The sequence below is a fragment of the Phoca vitulina genome, unplaced genomic scaffold (genome assembly GCF_004348235.1).
Source record: "Phoca vitulina isolate PV1807 unplaced genomic scaffold, GSC_HSeal_1.0 scaffold46, whole genome shotgun sequence".
Taxonomy (NCBI): domain Eukaryota; kingdom Metazoa; phylum Chordata; class Mammalia; order Carnivora; family Phocidae; genus Phoca; species Phoca vitulina.
The window spans coordinates 7,403,651-7,423,905 of record NW_022589749.1 but is presented as its reverse complement, the minus strand read 5'-3'; the positions used below and the strand labels follow the sequence as shown (position 1 = coordinate 7,423,905).

Below are 20,255 nucleotides of genomic sequence, written 5' to 3'. Positions count from 1 at the left end.
GTGTGGCTTTGGGCAAGTGACTTATCCATGCTTGTTTCCTCAATTATAAAAGTGAAAGTAACAACACCTACCTCACGGCATTGTTGAGAGGACTCAAGGAGCCAACGCATGAAAAGCACTTAACAGGCCTGGCATCTAGTAAGTGCTCAATAGTTGGTACCTATTTGAGCCTATTTTTTTTTTTCATTAGGGCCCAGTATTAACAACTTCAAGTCTTATGCTAGGAGGGTGTTTTTAGACCTTAGAAAATCGGACAGGATAAGCCTCAGACCCTAAGATCCAGCATTAGCAATAAATAAGACAACTCATGATTCCCAGGTCGAGGGTTCTATCCCCATGGGGAAGAGCTAGCAGACTGTTTCATAGTCTCAAAACTAACATCCATGAACTTGTACAACCTGCATTTGGTCAAAAGACAGGAGGTGGAGAGACTGCAGAAAAAGCCATTAACAGTAATAGAAAAGTCCCGCAGCATTACCTGCACACTATGAAGGGTGGCCTTTGGTACAGTTTGTGGGTTTAGCAGACTTTAGACCATTTAAAAAGTCTAAACATTTTTCCCCAATCTGTTTTTTTATTTAAATTCAATTAGCGAACTTATAATACATCATTAGTTTTTGATGTAATGTTCAATGGTTCATTATCCCCAATCTGTTTCAGTGACTCTTCCTGTGTCACTTGCTGACTGCCCTTAACTGTTAAGTAGAAACTATAACTGAAATATTGCCATTACACAATTTCTTGCCAAGTGATTATCTCCCACACTTTTATCCACTCCTACTGGAAGAAGAGTATGCCCTAGGATTAAAAGTGAGGGCTCAAATCCCAGCTCAGTCACTGAGGGCAAATCACTAACCTCTCTGCAGTCAGTTTCCTCATTTGTAAAACAAGGATAATAACAGTACTTACTTCAAAGGGTTGTGGTGAGGACTACATGAGATAATGCACATTAAGCACTTAGCAGAGAGTGGTATAGCATAAGCAGTCAGTAAGATTGCAAATTATCATCATTATCCTTGATATTACATGTGCTACCAGATTTAAAAGGTACCACTTGCCCACTGTTTGCAAAGCTCCTCAGTGACCTTGGAAGGTCTCTTGACAGTTAGTGAACACAGCTGTTTAAGTGCTTTTCCATTCTAATTGTCAACGTGTGAAGTCTAAGTCTGCGTGCAGGAAAGTTCAAACATATTTTAAATGTCTCATCTCAATGGCAGGGTATTTTGTAAAGGTTAAAGATAACAATTGTGTACCCTCTTGTACACAGAACGCTACACTAAGGGTTCCCTTTCTGTGGCCCATGGAATAGGCACAAACATAATCCAACTCTCACTTCTCTTAATTTCCTCCCCCTGGCCAACGAATGACTGCTATTGCTGTCAACTCTAGATTTCTGCAAGGAGGAAGGAGATGACAAGTGGGCCTCGTGTCATGGGCTCCCTTTCACCCACAAATTTTGGTAACAGGTCAGAGGCATGGCAAACGATCTAAAGGCGCACCCACTCTTTGCCAATCTGCAAGCTAGAACTGCTTATCTGGGCCAAATTCAGGAAGGCTGTTTACCAAGGAGGTGAGAAAGAAGTAACTTTTGACAAAGCTGCATTTCAAAACCTAATGAATGGACAAATAAAACAGGCCATTAAAAACACAAAACCAACCAAAAAACCCACCACAAACCAAAACCTACAGATAGGATGGCTCTTTAACAATCTGGGTAATAGCTAAAGCTTATCTCACTCTTATACTCATACAGAAATATGTGTATTATTAAGAATGAATATGTAAGACCAAGAGACTACCTTCCTAACATCTTTAGAACTGAGGCACACGGAAAATGCTGCTTAATGTGACAAGTGAAATGAAGCCAATGTCAAAACTTTCTTAAATCAAAAAGTATCTGTAATAATATGCAACTAATTTTTAAAACTGAAAATATCACCATCCTTTCACTGTTTCTGTCTCTCTGTTGCAGTGATGTCCAATCAGAACTCTTAAAGCATCTTTAATACTTTAAGGAACGTCCCCAAATCCCTCATCACCAAAATTAAAAGTATTAAACAGATCTTATTCTCTAAAATGTGCCAAGGAATGTCTTTTAAAAAGAGAATGAAAGAAGCAGGGGCACAGTGTTATAAGGACAGATGATAATACGGTGTCAATTTCAAAAAGTTTGGGGACTACTACTCTACTGGAATAGTGACTACTGGATAACCAAATACACACAACCCTAGATTTCATACCCAATCCACTTTATAAAAACATTATGGGTACGAGTTAGCGTTGTGTGTCTGCTAACAAATTTAGAAAAATTTCTAGAATTACAATACCCTAGAAGACAGGTATATCAAGAATCTTAAGTGCAAAATGTAAATCACACACAGCTAGCATCACACAGTTTCAAAAACACAGTTTCTGTGGCAAAGAGATTTTTAATATCTTAACTTTTACCTGTGCACTAAACTTTATCAGCACCATATATTGATTTGGAGTAGAGTCTCTGATGATTTTCATTTGTTCAATTACTTCATTAAATGGGGCGACAAACTTCATAAGGTCATGACTGGTCATTGTAGCAGGGACTGTGAGAATACACAGCATGGCACTGCGCCTCACATCTTCTTTTAAGGAGGTCATCTTACTAATAAGACAATAATTAGACTGTCTTGAATGGATGAGGTATGGTTAGTTCAGACAACACTAATTAGACAACTTTTATGTCCAAGAAAATAGAAAAAAAAAACCTTGTTATACTTCACAGATTGATTTATACAGAGTGTTATAATACCTGAAAACCCACACGACCTGATTAATGCAGAATACCTTCAACATGTCTGCAACAGAGCTTAAGGTAAGCTGTGCAACAGTCTCGATTACACCCACCACTGAAATTTTACTGAAATATTTAACCTTCAGTTAAAGGCTTATTACAGTTATAAATCAGTGGTTTGTTTTATTCTCATTAGCTTTTTAATAATAAATTCTCATTAGGTAACTCAGAAGCACAACTCTATGTTTTTACTTTTTTTTTGCCCTTAAGTTTTAAAATCACTATTCTGGAAGTTAAAGAAAACTGCCCCCACAAAGGCAGAGAGGCAGCCACAGTATGACTCAATCTACAAGTTAATGGGCAACTCTAACTATGCACTTCTCTCAAGGGGTCTAGAAGAGGAGTGTTCTAAATATAAGAAAGAGAATTCAGAACTATGAAGATGTGATTCTGAAGATTACAGAAAGTGCTGTTGGGTTAGAATAGCTGGAATAGAGGAAAAAGAAAAAACCTCCCACAATCCAATTTGCTTTTGAAATGCTGCAAACTTACTTCAACAGGTGTGATCCCAAAAGGCGACCTGAGTATTCACTGTTTCCCAGTGGGGACCTAGCAAACACGTTAGGAGGATAGGCTTTAAAGAGATCAGCTACCAATTATCCAACGGGCTGAAGACCCAGCTTATAGATTATCCAGCCAAATGCTTCCTTCCTTTGGCTTCTTTTAAGTTTTGTGTGGACCACAAAAAAGATTAGAAGAGATGATGAAATTGTAGTCCATTAACAGACTTAACAGCTTTTTTAGTAAAGATTTGAGGGGATATGAGACTGCAATGATGTTATGAATCATTTATATATTTTTTTTCCTTTTTATCTTCCTTCCTTTTAATTTTCCAATCATCTTGCATGCCTGCCTTCTCAGGGAATATTTTCTTAGGTATTTTCTCAGTGTATCTACATGTTTCTTTTCTAAGAAGCTTTAACCCAATCTCTAAGATTAACCAAATATAGAACATCTAAGAATTCTCTAACATACAATATATGAAAAGTATTATCCTTCTGAAGCTTAAAATATCCACTGCTCCTCAGGGCAAGAAATATTTCACTGCCCTGAGACAAAAAAACAGACCAGTTCAAAAGGAAAAGGGTTTTTCTTACTTTGTCTTGTATAGATGCATAATACCATGAACTATTTCAACTGATGGGTTTCCACTAAAGAACGAAATCTGGTCTGGAAGCTGTTTGGATGGAGAATCGGGAGCAGCATTTATGCATTCTATACTTTGATCTTTACTCTTCTGTGCAGTGGGAGATGCTTCTGAAGACTTCCTTTCTTCCATTGTGGCTTTCAGCTCATCTTTCACAAATCAAAAAATTAGCAGATTATAAACTGATAGGAAATATGTGGAAGGATTCTAATTAGGTTAAAATTTTAAGTCAGAAAAATAAACTTCAACAGAGAAATTGTAATGTATTGCATTAAGAACCATATTTACAGAACAGCCAAGTTTTAAGGGCATCTAAATTTGAAAGCAATCTTTGTCTCATAAAAATTTCAATAATACCCACAGAAACTTAAGGATGGCTCTTACATTTGGCAGTACCATAATAAAAGCAGATGTCTTCCATCATGTACTCTTAAATGGGACACTCAGGGCTATTAACTTGGAAAACCAAACCTACCAGTTCTAATCACCTCCACGCTGGAGATATAGTACACAACCAGGCTCTCAGTTGGAGTGAGCTGGCAGTGTGTGTATGGGCGGGGCGGGGGGGGGGCGGCGGAGACACAACATGCTTATCTGGATTTATTCGTGATCTGCCACTAACCTAGATGGTAAGTAGCTCTCCTCACTGAATAAAGTTGTCGACCCACCTAGTTAGTATTAATTTAGGAGAAATATTTGGAGACGCCGAAGTGTGGCTTGACAACTTCATGTAAGGCACAGGTAGTGAAAGATAAAAGTATGTTAGAGGTCAAAATCATGGGGTCATGGAATAACATGTGTAAGACAGGTAACCAGGGGCTTATGTTACACGAGTCTGGGGTTTTAGAAGCATACCTGGATTGGACTTCATGGTCTCAATGATCATATCTGTCATTTCTCGACGGCCAAGATGCTGATGTATGATTGCTGCTTTCTCCCCTGGTGACTTCCCTTCTAAAGAGGCTACAGCTGAGGCTAGTGTCTTCTTTTTGATCTCCTCATCAGACATTTCCCCAGCTAAGGAACACATGAATGATTAATATCTGATAATAAAACAAGTTCTCCACTTTCAATGTATCCATCGATAAGCTTCCCTTTTCTCTCTGCTGCCCTCCTCCAAGATAATATGATGCCTTTGCATCTCTCACTCACCTCTGGGGCTCCTCAGTGCCCAGCAGACAGTCAATAAACACCCAGTGCAATAAATTCAGAAATGCAGGGTTGTTCTAGTGAAATCATGCGTTTTTAAAGCAAATCACTGAGAATAAGAGCTTTAGAGAAGGTTCAACAGTGATTATGTCCGTATTGAACCAACATTTTAAGTAATCTCTGGTAAAGTGAGACTGTGTTGAGATCCAAATGAAGGTCTCGGGTCCATTAATAAAAATTCAAAAACCTTTAGCAGTAGTCTTCTTAAACACCCTGGGTTAGCCTCATGCCATGAATCATACCATGAAAATCTGTGATCACAGTCTTAAATCAATGAAACACACAAAAATGGAAAAGGAACTTCGAGACTCGATTGAAATACTCTGAACGTAAGTTCTATCAGAGCAGGAACCAGGCCTGTTCTGCCGACCACTGTACCCCCAGCACTTACCCCACAGTGCCTAGCACACCCTGGAAGGTCTTCAGTAGATCAAGGACTGACCTGTGTAGAGGTGTATTCGTGCCTAATGTCAATTTAGCTGACTTTCACAACTTAGGGATCACTTGTAGTTTTTGAAAGGTGCTTGTAACCCATTAAATCATATTCAATTTTTAATCTGCAGCTCCAAAATTCACACACTCAGGGGAGTTTCTTTTCTTTTTAAATTTTTTTTTCAAGATTTTATCCATTTATTAAAGAGAGAGAGACAAAGTGAGAGAAGGAACACAAGCAGGGGGAGTGGGAGAGGGAGAAGCAGGCCTCCCACTGAGCAGGGAGCCCAATGCAGGCCCAATCCCAGGACCCGGGGATCATGACCCGAGCAGAAGGCAGAGCAGGCAGAGCGGGAGGCAGACGCTTAACGACTGAGCCACCCAGGCCCCCCTCAGGGGAGTTTCTAAGGACACCATCTCTACCTGCCCCAGGCCCCCTCCCCAAACCAAAAATATCCTCGTGATAGCTTTCCAAACTCTTCCTTTCCTTCACAGCTCTTTTCATGGATGTAATTCCACATTTATTCTGTAATTATTTAATTCACCTGTCTACCTCATTGAGCGGCCGGTGCCATTAAAGCAGGGACCATGTCTGATTCTGCAAACAACTAAAGTTCCAGCAGAGAGTGAGCATTCAGTAATTACTTCTTGAATAAATGTTATTGTTAGGAAATTGCTTAAGGTCCAAGGAACACAATCATAGCTGCATTCCCCACGAAGGAGGCTGTGTGTGGCTGGTAATGAACAGCTCAGACTCTCAAGTATAGCTCTGAGTTAGAATCCCAGTTTCACCACTTACAGGACAATCGTGGGCAAGTCATTTAATCACTGGGCTTCAGTTTCCTAACCTGTAAAAGGCGCGTACATTTACCTAACAGGGTTGTTGCGAAGATAATTAAAGAAGATAATACACACAGGGCACCTGGGCGGCTCAGTTGTTAAGCATCTGCTTTCGGCTCAGGTCATGATCCCAGGGTCCTGGGATCGAGCCCCGCATCGGGCTCCCTGCTCAGCTGGGAAGCCTGCTTCTCCCTCTCCCACTCCCACTCCCCCTGCTTGTGTTCCCTCTCTCGCTATCTCTCTCTGTCAATAAATAAATAAATAAGATCTTTAAAAAAAAAAAGAAGAAAATACACACAAAGTGTTTAGTACAGTGCTGCGACACAGAAAGTGTACAAACTTTAGCTATAGTTACCACTGTGGTTGCAGGCGCCTAAAGAGAAATTCTTCCAAAGAGGAACGATTTAATTAAACCACGAACCGTCAGCATCTCTGGGATCCAGTTGCTGCCCTCACAAAGCCTGGAGGAGAGCAACTTACACAACTTGACTCTAACCCAGGGTGGAGAGGGCGACGCGCCAGGTATAAACAGAGTGCCCGTGGGAAGGCACAAGGAGGAGGGACCGGGAAGGGCTTCCCAGAGATGACATCCGAGAGGCCTATTTAGGATGGACGGAATGAGACGAATCTCAGCCACCTCTCAGCTTCTTCCTGACACAAAGGCCCTCGCCGCCGCCTTTCCCCGGGCGCGTACTTTGGGAGGGCGAGCCTCCCGGGCCCAGGCGCGGGGCCAGACGCAAGGCTGCGAGGCCGCGGGACTCACCGGCGGCGCTGAAGCCGAAGCCGGAGGGGACGGACGAGTGTTCCGCAAGCTCCAGTCGGATGACAACCAGTGACACACTCATAGGGCAGGCGCTGGCCGGCGCGGGCCCCGGCGGGCTCAGGCGAGGCTGGAAGGCGAGCTGAGAGGCCGAGCGGCCAGGGTCGGCAGCGCTGCCACCGCCTCAGCGCCGCCGCCGCTGCCTCGGTAGCAACAGCTCCGCGCGCAACCCTGCGAGCCACAACAACCCTCACTTCCGCCTCCCGGCCGCCGTCGTCGACCCGCGAGGTTACGCGTGCGCGGAGCAGCGCGCGCTCCGATTGGATAGGGTGGCGGCCACGTGACTGGCGTAGCGACGCCGAGGTGAGTCTGCGCTCCCCGGACGGGAATCTTGAGGAGGTCGGGGAGGAGGAAGCTTACGGAGGTTGCAGGCTCCGGGTGCCCTCTTAGGCCGATCGGTGGGTTTGCGCCCAGGCCCGAGTTTACCTCTCTTGGAGGCCTTACCCTCAGGCTGCTTCCCGACGGCGAGGGGTCTCCGGGTCGGCGAGGTCTCCGAATTGTCCGAGGAACCGTGCCCTCTGGCGAGCTCTTGCCCCTTTGTTGTGTTTGACCCCTCGCTCTAGCGCTGGAGGGGTTGCTTTGTGTTAGCCACACTTTACAGATAGGTACGCCAAAGCGCAGAGAGGTGTCTTCGCCTCTCTGAAGGCCCTTGAGGAACAGGGACTCGATGGCAGTGTTTCTGACGATGTCGAGGTAGGGCGGTGGGCTGGTTAAGCGCACGGTGTCGGGAGTTAAATCTGGGCCCTGCTCCCCGCTCCGTAAGTTCACAAATGTTTACTGCGAGCCTAAGCACTGTTGGGGTGGTGGGGATATTTTCGTGAATGAGATAAGCACACAGTTCCTGCTCTAATGGAGTCGACCTTGATCGGTTGTGTGACCTTGAGCTAGGTTTTTGACAAAAGTGGGATAATATACAGCCATGAGCATGAAATAGAGCCTGTGGCTCTACATATATCATTTTTTCTTAGATTCAGCTTTCTTTCCAGTATGTCAGACTGCTTTTAGCATATAGAGAGCCACAGTCAATACCTAAATGTCGCACACATGACAGGATGCTATTCCAAGCATATGCTATAAGGATTTCTAGGATGCGTCACAGCACATCCTGGACTACATATGCATATAACATAACCACATGCTATATGTGTATATAGCTTGTGACTGCATCTTATGAAATATGTTTCAATACACACTGTTTATATCTCCCAAGTGGTGACAACCAAAAATGTACCCAGACCTTGCCAAATGGCCCCTTGGGACCAAAATCACACCCCGTTGAGAATCGCTGATGCATATGCCATATTCACATAGTATATGCATATAACCTATGAGACCTCATGAACTTTTTATAGTATACTACAATAGTAGATAACATTTTTCTCTTTTTTTTTTTTTTTTAGAGAAGGAGGGGGGAGCATAGGGAGAGCGAGAGAGAGAATCTTAAGCAGGCTCCACGCCCAGCAACAGAGCGCGACGCAGGGCTTGATCTCACAACCCTGAGACTGTGACCTGAGCTGAAATCAAGAGTCAGATGCTAAACAACTAAGCCACCTAGGTGCCACAGTAGTAGATAACATTTAATAGTGTGCCAGGTACTAACTTGAGTGCTTTACATACTTTATTTCATGTAATAGTAACTTTATGAGACTGGTATATAATTACTCCCATTTACAGAGGGAGGAGGAACCTGAGTCTCAGAGAAACTTGCTCAGGATCTCACACTTAGTAAGTGGCAGAGCTAGAATTCAAACCCAAGCAATCTGATTCCAGAGCCACACTCAACCTTTTTACTAAACCATCTTCTTTTTTCTTTTTTTTTTAAAGATTTTATTCATTTATTTGACAGAGAGAGAGATAGCGAGAGCAGGAACACAAGCAGGGGGAGCGAGGGAGAAGCGGGCTCCCCGCTCAGCAGGGAGCCCGATGTGGGGCTCGATCCCAGGACTCTGGGATCATGACCTGAGCTGAAGGCAGACGCTTAATGACTGAGCCACCCAGGCGCCCCTAAACCATCTTCTTAATACGTGACAACACACTGTGCATATTTATAAAAGCATAAATTAAGTAGCAAGGCTACATTATCATACTAATCTCATTATTCTGAAAGAAGACAAATATTCTCTATGGTACAGAAGGAACATGCTAGTTCCAGAGAATAGTTAATGATGGGCAAGTTGGGCTTGTTACCGTTTTCTGTGGCTATCAACAACTAAACCTGTCCCCTGCCTTGCCCTATTTTCTGATTCATCTATTCATCCTTCCAACTCATTTATACTGAGCATCTGCTGTGTGTCTAGATGCAGTGCTAGGCCCCAGGGGGATGGGTATACACAAAGATGAAATATATACAAAGATGAAAAGATAAGATAGGCCTTGCTTTAAGGAGCTTACAATTATAGGAGCAGATAAGCATGAAAACAGTTACTATGTAATGGAGTAAATGCTCTAGTGAAGGTATGGAGAAGAAGCAATAGGAGTTTAAGAAAAAAAAAAAAGTAGTACCAGAGCCTGCCTGGAAAAGAAAAAGCCTCAGGGTGCCTGGCCGGCTCAGTCAGTAGAACATGAGACTCTTGAGTTCAAGCCCCATGTTGGGTGTGGAGCCTACTTAAAAAAATAAAAATAAAAAAGATGTTAAAAGCCTCTCGAGAGGATGTAAAGGTAAAGCTGAGGCTGTGATGTAAAAATGAGTGAAGTGTACAGCAGATGAAGTGGGAAAAGCTGTCACAGTGCACAGTTCCCAGAGCCTGGAGGTGGGAGAAACAGTGTTTTGCCACTCTGAAGAGAGTGTTGGGAAGTAGCTAGAACAGAACCATCATCTCTAGTTGGAAGGAATAAGCAAGCTGGTCATGGGAGCATTGCCCACTCATCCATTAGTACCCTCAGTTGAGATGCAAGCCAGCCCTTCAGGCCCCAGAGATGCTTTTCATCGCCGTTAAGCCCTGACACAAAGTTTTTGAGGCTTTTAGAAGCCTATAAATAAACTCCTTCCATTATAAACTCTGGCCTTGGTGTGGGAACATAAGTAAAACTGAAAATGCAAATCAACCTTTAAGTTTTTAATTTCAACCCCCTCTCCCAGTTCTGCAAATTTCCAATTATATGAAAAACACACTGTATCATCTCAAGGATTTACTGCTTGAGAACCCTTTCTTTAGAGTCTTCTATGGCTTACTGAATCCTGATGGCCACACTGAAGTGACTCCCATAAACGTATAGGCTGTCTTCCCAAACTATGTTGTCCAAACCCGATTTTTAGTAAGCTTTGAAGCTATAGAAATCACACAAAAAGTGCAAAGATTTTCATACAGACCTGACTGCAAATAGCATTTGCTTTCATTAATTTGTTTTTACCCCAGCTTTTTACTTCAGAGATACAGAAAAGTTGAAAGAATAGTACAGTGAATGATCTCTCACATACTCTTCATCATATGCCCTTCACCTAGATTGACTAAACATCTTGCCACATTTGGTTTATCTCTATCCCTGTATATAGGTATATGTCTATATACATATGTGTGTGTTGTGTGTGTGGGGGATGGTTTTTTTTTTTTTTTAACTTTCTGAGAGTGTTGAGAAAAGAGACAAAGGGAGAACAGTTAGGAGGCTGTTGGTGTGATGGAGGCACCATCCGTACCAGGAGGAGGTCAGAACTGGGCATTCTGGGAGTATACAGGAGAGACTTCTCATCTGTCTTTTCTGGTAGCCAAAGGGGGTTTCCTGAAGTGATAGGTAAACTACAACCTAAAGGACAATTTGGAATTAGCCAGGTAACAGGTGGAAGGGAGCAGTCCAGGGCAAGGCAACAGCACAGGCAAAGGCATGGTAGCTGGAGGAGAACATCATGTGTTTAAAGAAGCTGCATATAGATTTGTGTGTCCACAGCATCCAGATTAAGGTGAAAAAAGAGGGAGAGTTGCTGCCAAGAGTAGGGGGCAGATCTTAGAGGGCCTCTTGAGACAGGCTAAGGAACAGAGTTTATCTTGAGGGCAGTGGGGAGCCATTGAAAGTTTTACTTTTTTTTTTTTAAGATTTTATTTATTTAATTGAGAGAGACAGCGAGAGAGGTAACACAAGCAGGGGGAGTGGGAGAGGGAGAAGCAGGTTTCTCCTGAGCAGGGAGCCCGATGCGGGGCTTGATCCCAGGACCCTGGGATCATGACCTGAGCTGAAGGCAGACGCTTAACCACCTGAGCCACCCAAGCGCCCCGCCATTGAAAGTTTTAAATGGCGTTAGGATGTGGCCAAATTTGCAGTTTTGAAGGAGCAGTCTTAACTCTGCTTGAAGAGTGGAGAAAGAATGAGAAGGAGTTTGAGAAGAGGCACGGGGATCCGTTAGGAGGCTTGTTGCAGTGATCTGTGGGCAAGATAATCTGTGGGTAGTAAGTGGAGAGAGGTCGATGGCGATTTTCAGGAGGAAGACGACAGCACAGAGCACATGGAATTGAGGTGGCCAGGTGGGGGACTGAGAGAAGTCAGGAGTGAACCCCAGATTTCTAGCTTGAGCAGCTAGCTGAATGGTGGAACCCTCTACTAGGCTAAGGAGCTTAGAAAACAGAGTAGTCCGGGAGGGTTCAATTCTGGTTGTGGTTTGAAGGGTCTGCGGGAGATAGTGGAGATGTCCGGTTGGCATGCCTGAGCTCCCGGATGGAGGTCTGGATTGGAGGCAGTGAAGGCAAGCTGTGCCCTGTGTCTTCTTCTCGTGCAGTGTTGGCCTCAACATGTGCATAAGGCAGCTTTTCCAGTCCTCACATCTCCAGTGCGCTTGGAGGGTAGCCTTCCTGAAACACATCCAGGGCAGGCACCAGCCAGCCAGGCGATGGGCACATTCTGGAGGCGGCACCTACAGAGCGGTGATTTTTGACATGGGTGGAGTTCTCATTCCTTCTCCAGGGAGAGTGGCCGCAGGTGAGCTCTACATTCTGTTTCACTTTTGGAGACTAGGGTCGGGGTAGGGGGAATGCAGTGTGTAAGGGGAGGCTGAGAGGAACATTTGGGCAGCTCTGCTGTGAGTACCCTTCATTTCCAGTTTCACCTCATGGTCTGTCTTTGCTGCTTCGCCTCCTACCATCACATTCTCATTCCAGCCAGCAGGAAGGAAAAAAGGCCCAAGAGCTGACCTACTATGGTGGCTGGTTGGGCAGTTCTCCATGCTAAGCCAACCCAAGTACAGGTTTTATATGCCCCTGAGTAAACATTTCCTATTGACCTTAAACATGAAACAGTTATTTTACCAGCAAAAATGAGTTTGTTTGGGAATAGCAAGAGAACTGCAGTTTGGGACAAGCAAGCTATGGCCAATACCATAGGCTAGTCTCACAAAGGAGAGGAACATTATTTTATGGAGAAAGAAGAGGAAATTAGGGCTTGTTTTGAACAGAAGTCCACTGGAGAAAGGCAGGAGCTCAGGGTGATGATGATTTCTCATCAGCCGAGTTGCTGGGGTAGTGAGTTCAGCATACATCTTTCTCCTGTTGAGGCCAGGAAGTGATGATCCTTTCCCATTGGAGATTCTGTAACTGACAGAGTTGGAAGGGCGCGAGAGCTCCCCCTTCTGGCCTCCTGGCTTCATTTCTGCGAGGATTCCCTTCTCACCTGACCCAGCTGAGCAAGCGGACTTGGAGAGCAGTTTTTTACCTCCAACTGCAGCTGGGCCCTCATCCTCTCTATTCCTCTGCTCATATTCCTGTGGCATTTACTGCGGGGCTGTTCTGACCTCCCCAGCAGTCATCCTACTCCCCCCGCCACAAACCTTCATCTTTGGCCAACAGCTGAAACTCCTCTTTTTACCGAAAACAAAGATTACTGGACAGGAGTTTTCTCAACTTTCTCCAGAATATCTCGAGAACCTATTCGCTTCACTCACTCCTGTCTGCCTCGGCCCAGATTTCGATCCCTATCTTCCCCCACCTGCACCATCCCAGGAGCCTCCTAACTCCTCTGTCTCTGCCTCCTGGCACTCTGGGTTTTGTGCCACCTTCCACACTGCCCCCAGAATTACCTTTCTGAAATATAGACCTTATCCCCTCACTCCCTTGCTTCAAATCCTTGAGTGCCTGTGCTTTGTCCCTTAGATTAAGTCCAGAAGTTTTTCCTTGGTATCCGAAGGCCTCTTGCAAATTAGCCCTCACGTCCTTTTGTCACAGCTTTGCCCATGTTTCAGCTGCCGTGGACTACTTGATGTTCTTTAAACTTGCCAAACACATTTACACTCTTGTGTCTTTGCAAGTTCTCTCCCCTCTGCTGGCAGCTACCCTTCCCCACCCCCTCTACCTGTTCAAATCCTACTGGTACTTTTGATGGTAAGTTAAGCAGTGTAGGGACACCTGGGTGGCTCAGTCTGTTAAGCGTCTGTCTTTGGCTCAGGTCATGATCCTGGGGTCCTGGAATTGAGTCCTGCATCGGGCTCCTTGCTCAGTGGGGAGCCTGCTTCTCCCTCTACCTGCCTCTCGCCCTGCTTGTGCAGGATATTTCTCTCTCTCTCTGACAGATAAATAAATAAAATCTTTTAAAAAAAAGTTAAGCACAGTGCCTGGAGTCTTGTGTACTCAGTACATCTTGTGGTGGTTGTTAGTATTGATTTTAAGACTTCTCTTCTGTGAAGGCTTCTCTGACCTCCTCCCTGGGTAGAGTGTCCCCGGCTGGCATGTTCCCACATCGGTGTAACCTCTGCCAAGGTGTGTCTGAGTTAGCAAACTTTTTCTGTAAAGGGCTAAGTAGGCTTTGCAAGCCATACCATCTCTGTCACAACTGTTCAGTTTTGCTGTTGTGGCAAGAAAACAGTGACAGACAGTAATAAATGAATGGGTGTCATTGTGTTCTAATAAAACTTTACTTACAAAAACAGATTTGGTTCCCAGGCCATATTTTGCATATCCTTGGTCTAGTTTATTTTTGTTTATTTTTTTTAAAGATTTTATTTATTTATTTGACAGAGAGAGAGACAGCAAGAGAGGGAACACAAGCGGGGGAGTGGGAGAGGGAGAAGCAGGCTTCCTGCTGAGCAGGGAGCCCGATATGGGGCTCGATCCCAGGACCCTGGGATCATGACCTGAGCCGAAGGCAGACGCTTAACGACTGAGCCACCCAGGCGCCCCAAAGCTTTGTTGTTGTTTTTTTAAGATTTTATTTGAGAGAGAGAGAGAGAGAGAGAGAGCAGGCAGAGGGAGAGGGAGGAGAAGGGAGCCTGTTGCTTGATCCCAGGGCTTGATCCCAGGACCCTGGGATCACGACCTGAGCCAAAGGCAGACGCTTAACGACTGAGCCACCCAGGCACCCCCTCCTTGGTCTAGTTTATACATCTGTGTAGTATTCCATTATATGGATGTACCATAGTTGATTTAACATTTATTATACATTTAAGTTTCTGGTTCTTTTTTTTTTAAGATTTTATTTGTTTGAGAGAGAGAGAGAGAGAACGAGTGGTAGGAGGGGCAGAGGGAGGGCTCCGCAGGGAACCCAACTCTGGACTTGATCCCAAGATCCCGAGATCATGACCTGAGCCTAAGGCAGACACTTAAACCGACTGAGCCACCCAGGCACCCTCTGATTCTTTTGATTACAAGCAATTCTGCACAGCCTTATACATATTCTTTGCTGACTTTTATAGATCTATCTGTGGGAGAAATTCCTAGAAAGTGGAATTACTATATCAGATACACATTTAAAATTTTGCTATCCATAGAGGTTGTACTTTTTTCCACTCTCATCAACAGTATATGAGAGTACCAGTTTCCTTATGTGCTTGCCAACTCTCAGACCATAAAAAATGTTACACACTTGGGGCGCCTGGGTGGCTCACATGGTTAAGCATCTGCCTTCGGCTCAGGTCATGATCCTAGGGTCCTGGGATCGAGTCCTACATCGGGCTCCCTGCTGGGCGGGGAGCCTGCTTCTCCCTCTGCCTCTGCCTCTCTCTCTCTCTCTGACTCTCATGAATAAATAAATAAAACATTAAAAAAAATGTTACACACTTTAGTTCTCAAATTAAACAAGTATGATTATTTGGATTGAGCTTTAAAAGTCTTGCTATTCTCGGGGCACCTGGGTGGCTCAGTCTGTTAAGCATTGACTCTTGGTTTTGGCTCAGGTCATGATCTCACAGTGGTAGGATTGAGCCCCTCATCGGGCTCCGTGGAGTCAGCTTAAGATTCTTTCTCTCTCACCCTTAGCCCCTCCCCACTCTCCTGTGTTCATGCTCTCTCTCTCAGAAAAAAAAAAAAAAGTCTTGCTATTCTCGAAAGATATAGATCAGATTAGTAACATCGATTATTTCTGAAGGTTGAGATTGCTTGTCATTTTACTTTCTTTTTTTACACTTTCTATAGTCAGATATTTTCAGTGCACAAGCCCTACTTTATCAAAACAAGAAAAAATGTGTAAAGATTATGTCTTAGAAATAATTATGATTACCTTACATATTTTTGCCCCATAGCAGCTATATTTTAGAAAGAAAAAACAACCTTGTACAAGAAAAAGCAGCCCCTGTCTAAAGGTTCCCAGTGTACACGAATGTTGATCCATTCACTGACTGAGCTTCTTGTGGATAGAAATTTTCTTTAGTCCACAAAGACGGCATCCTCCAAGCGAACGTTCCCGTGTACCACCAGCCCCACTGCCATCCAGGATTACTACAGTTTACAAAATGACAGGCTTGTTTGCAAGTGCTGCCAGAATCCAGCTTATTACGCATGTATTTCCTTACCACATGGCAGGACCATGTGAGTGAGCCAGCTAATGAGAGACCCAGGAAGAAAATGCATAACGCAGTGTCCAGAGTCATGTCAAGCAGGTGGTAAGGACCTGACACTTAGCAGCTGCATCCCCTCGGTATCACTGTTGCCTTGGAGGCTTAAGGCTGAGATTTTGCATTTCCTGAATTTCTTCAGATTCCCAGCAGAATCCACCTGGCACCACAGCAGTGCTTCGGGGACTGGTTCAGTAATTCCCCAGGGCTTCCCAAAGCCCAGCCATCTGCCAATGTTCTTTACTCATTGCATATTTTACTTCCTATAGAATGGGAGCTACAAAATCATATCCCTCCTGGAACTATACGGAAGGCCTGGATCTTAGGTGGCGAAAATGGGCCCTGGATGAAACTTATGAGGGGAGAGATAACAACAGAGGATTTCTTGCAAGAATTTGGGAGACTTTGCTCTGACATTGTGAGTGATAAACACATTTGAATTTACATACTCTTTTTCCCAAATGGGTGGATGCCATACTCACCCATTAAGTTGATTAAGCTGCAAATAAAAAAGTAAAAACCTAATAATCTATTGTAAGTTTTTTTGTGTTTTTTTGTAATATATCAAGTTTTTATTTATTTTGTTTGGTTTGGTCAGTTGGTTTTTTTCAAGTTTTTATTTAAATTTTAGTTGGTTAACATACAGTGTAATATTAGTTTCAGGAGAATTTAGTGATTCATCACTTGCATATAACACCCAGTGCTCATCACAAGTGCCCTCCTTAACACCCATCACCCATTTATGTTACAAGTTTTTAATGTATTTCTTCCATCCCCAGGTACTCAACTTTAGCTACATATATGAATATGTAAAAGTATTCTTTACTAAGCTCCTCCATCAGCTGCTATTCATCTGTAATAGGAGCTGTCTGCATAACGGCTTTGATTAGAAAGCTTATTTAAAGCAATAATAAGGGGTGCCTGGGTGGCACAGTTGGTTAAGCGTCCAGCTCTTGGTTTTGGCTCAGGTCATGATCTCAGGGTCCTGGGATCGAGCCCTGCATTGGGCTCCGTGCTCAGCGTGGAGTCTGCTTGAGATTCTCTCTCTCCCTCTGCCTCTGCCCCTCCTGCTCATGTTGTCTCTCTTCTCTCTCAAATAAATAAATTTTTAAAAATTTTTTTAATTAAAAAAAATAAAGCAATAATAATATTGAACGTTTTCTCTGTACTATGCATTGTTCTAAGTTCTTTTTTTTTTTTTTAAGATTTTATTTATTTGAGTGAGAGAGACAGAGATCATGAGAGCAAGCACTAGTGGGGAGGAGAGAGAGAAGCAGGCTCCCTGCCAAGCAGGGAGCCCAACACAGGGCTTGATCCCAGGACCCCGGAATCATGACCTGAGCTGAAGGCAGCTGCTTAACTGACTGAGCTACCCAGGTGCCCCTGTTCTAAGTTCTTTATTTACATTAACTCAAGTGTAAACTTCACAGTAATCCTACTAAAATATGATTTAAAATATAGTAAACAAAGTTCTGTGGATCCAGTGGTGGTAATGGTTGCACAATAACAAATGTACTTAATACCACCCAACTACACACTTAAAGTGGTTAAAATAGTAAATGTTATGTTATGTATATTTTACTACAATTTCGAATATATATGTAAAACATTGTGCTAAATGAAAGAAAGAAGCTGGTCAAAAAAGACCACATACTGTATGATTCCATTTATATCAAATGCCCAGAATAGGGAAATCTATAGGAAAAGAAAGTAAATTACTGATTTTCTAGGACTGAGAGTACTGGGAAGTGAGGGGTGGGATGGGTAATGACTGCCAGTATATATGGGGTTTCTTTTCAGGGTGATGAAAATGGTCTAAAATTGATTGTGGTGATGGTCACACAACTTTGTGAACATATTAAAAACTGAATCATACAATTTATGGGTGAACTGTGCGGTATGTGAATTGTATTTCAATGAAGCTGTTCTACAATGTGTGTGTGTGTGTGTGTGATCGTGTAAAATCGCAGACTTGCCTTTGCAGATTTTGAAATATGATGAGTTTTCAAAACCTGCGTAGGTTGAATTTAAAAATGAAAAATGGGTCCGAAACTGAAGTTCATAGTGGTGATGCTCAGGCAATAGAAAATCATTACATGTCTTCCGGATCATTAAGAATTAAATTAGATCTGCTTCATGTACTTTTGGGGTTGATACTTTTGAAGATTGCCAATCCATGAGTGAAATAAGGAATTCATTTAACTGGAATATTGATATAAATAGCTCCATTCCCTCACCAGAGGCGCTCGAAGTCAGTCCTTACAACCCTGTACACAAAGTTCTGCACGAGGGCCAAAGGAGAATTCCTTTAGGTAGCAATATTTTCTCTGTTGGTGATAAGCGGTTCCTCCTCCTCTTAATTATTGTTGGTACTGCTCTTCCCTCCCCACTTTTAGGCGAAGACTTCTGTACCTGTGGCCTCCTTTTTCTCTCTGCTGACCAGTGAGCAAGCGGCACAGCAGTTCCCAGTGATGACTGAGGCCATAACTCAAATTCGGGCAAAAGGCCTTCGGACTGCAGTCTTGAGCAATAATTTTTATCTCGCCAACAGGAAAAGCTTTTTGCCCCTGGACCGGAAACAGTTTGATGTGGTAAGCTTAAAGTGATCCAAACAATCAAAACAGTCTCTGTCCTTGCTTCCAGATGCATCATTAAACGCTGCCTTTTAGCAGGTCTTGAGTGAATGGGTTTTCTTATTCAGACGAACTTGACTAAATTAGGTTTAGACATAACAGGATGAAAAGAGGACTTTTATTTTATTTTTTATTTTTTATTTTTTTAAGATTTTATTTATTTATTTCACAGAGAGAGAGATAGCGAGAGCAGGAACACAAGCGGGGGAGTGGGAGAGGGAGAAGCAGGCTTCCCAATGAGCAGGGAGCCTGATATGGGGCTCGATCCCAGGACCCTGGGACCATGACCTGAGCCGAAGGCAGATGCTTAACAACTGAGCCACCCGGGCGCCCGAAAAGAGGACTTTTAAAAGGTTGCTGACCTCTCAGCAAAGTCCAGTATTTCTGGGGCTTGATAACTGGTTGAAATCTCAGCTTTAGAGACTCTTTCACATTCTGAATTTGAACCTTATTCCTCACATAACACACAAATTTCCATTGGCCCTCACATCTTAAAGGGCCTGTTGACCTTTTCTCTTCAAAGACCAACCCTGTTGGGGCGCCTGGCTGGCTCAGTTGGAAGGGTGTGCAAATACTGATCCCAGAGTCATGAGTTCGAGCCCCATGTTGGGTGTAGAGATTAAATAGATAAATATATTTTTTAAAGATTTTATTTATTTATTTGTGGGGGGAGAGAGCACAAGCAGGGGGTGCAGCAGGCGGAGGGAGAAGCAGGCTCCCTGCTGAGCAAGGAGTCCAACGTGGGACTCGATCCCAGGACCCTGGGATCATGACCTGAGCTGAAGGCAGACACTTAACTGACTAAGCCACCCAGGCGTCCCTAAATAAATATTTTTTAAAAAGATAAAAAGCGGCGGGGGCACCTAGGTGACTCAGTTGGCTAAGCATCTGACTTGATTTTGGCTCAGGTCATGATCTCAGGGTTGTGAGATCAAGCCCCTGCTTAAGATGATTCTCTCTCCCTCTCCCTTTGCCCCTCCCCCCTCAAAAAAAGAAAAAAAGACCAATGATGTTGCCCTCTATTCTGTGGCATTAATCCTGAGACCAGTGCTGTCTAACAAAACTTACTGCAGTAATGGAAATGCCCAGTATGGTTGCTACTGGTCACATAACGCACTTGAAGTGTGGATAGTATCACTGAAGAACTGAATTTTATTTCGTTTTTATTAGTTTAAATGTAAATAATCACATATGGCTGGTGGTTACTGTATTGGATAGCCCGGTGCTAGACTACCCAACTACACTGAGCACATACTGAGATGGTCCTCTGTGCCAAGAGGTTACTGTAGCTATAAAGGATTCCCCACTTCCCCAAGAGAAAATAGATTATCATCCTGGGGTAGGTAGGAATTCGTTATAGATGACCTGCTTAAACTTCAGTTAGAATATAAATTCTTACGGAGCAACGTTACTGTGTGTGGGGCGCTGGCTAGGCGTGAAGGGTTACTGTGTCAAATGTCACAGGCAATCCTGGCCCTCTGGAGGACGTGCTTGCTGTGTTTCAAGTGCTCAGTCACCACATGTGGCTAGCGGCTACTGTATTGGACAGCGCAGACACAGCATTGCCATCACTGCAGAAGGTTCTATTGGACAGTGCTATTTTA

The 20,255-nt window shown here is 43.7% G+C and overlaps 2 protein-coding genes across 5 annotated transcripts in view; one reads left to right on the top strand and one right to left on the bottom strand.

Annotated features, from left to right (window-relative positions):
• The window catches only part of BRAP (BRCA1 associated protein), a 93,611-nt gene that overhangs the window by 22,192 nt on the left and 51,164 nt on the right, over nucleotides 1–20,255 (bottom strand). For 3 of the 4 annotated variants that reach the window (XM_032431229.1, XM_032431228.1, XM_032431230.1), the window contains exons 3-5: nucleotides 4,830–4,991; nucleotides 3,925–4,123; nucleotides 2,449–2,638 (exon numbers count right to left, since the gene is read on the bottom strand). In XM_032431229.1, coding sequence (XP_032287120.1) covers nucleotides 2,449–2,638; nucleotides 3,925–4,123; nucleotides 4,830–4,983 — 543 coding nt within the window. In that variant the 5' untranslated portion in view covers nucleotides 4,984–4,991. Of the gene's footprint in view, nucleotides 1–2,448; nucleotides 2,639–3,924; nucleotides 4,124–4,829; nucleotides 4,992–7,218; nucleotides 7,505–20,255 lie in introns of those variants that run through there. The other variant, XM_032431227.1, reaches the window with a different exon arrangement.
• Nucleotides 7,586–20,255, top strand: part of ACAD10 (acyl-CoA dehydrogenase family member 10) — a 38,235-nt gene continuing 25,565 nt past the window's right edge. Inside the window, 4 exon segments of the mRNA XM_032431226.1 lie at nucleotides 7,586–7,673; nucleotides 11,981–12,180; nucleotides 16,288–16,436; nucleotides 18,415–18,609. Coding sequence (XP_032287117.1) covers nucleotides 11,994–12,180; nucleotides 16,288–16,436; nucleotides 18,415–18,609 — 531 coding nt within the window. The 5' untranslated portion in view covers nucleotides 7,586–7,673; nucleotides 11,981–11,993.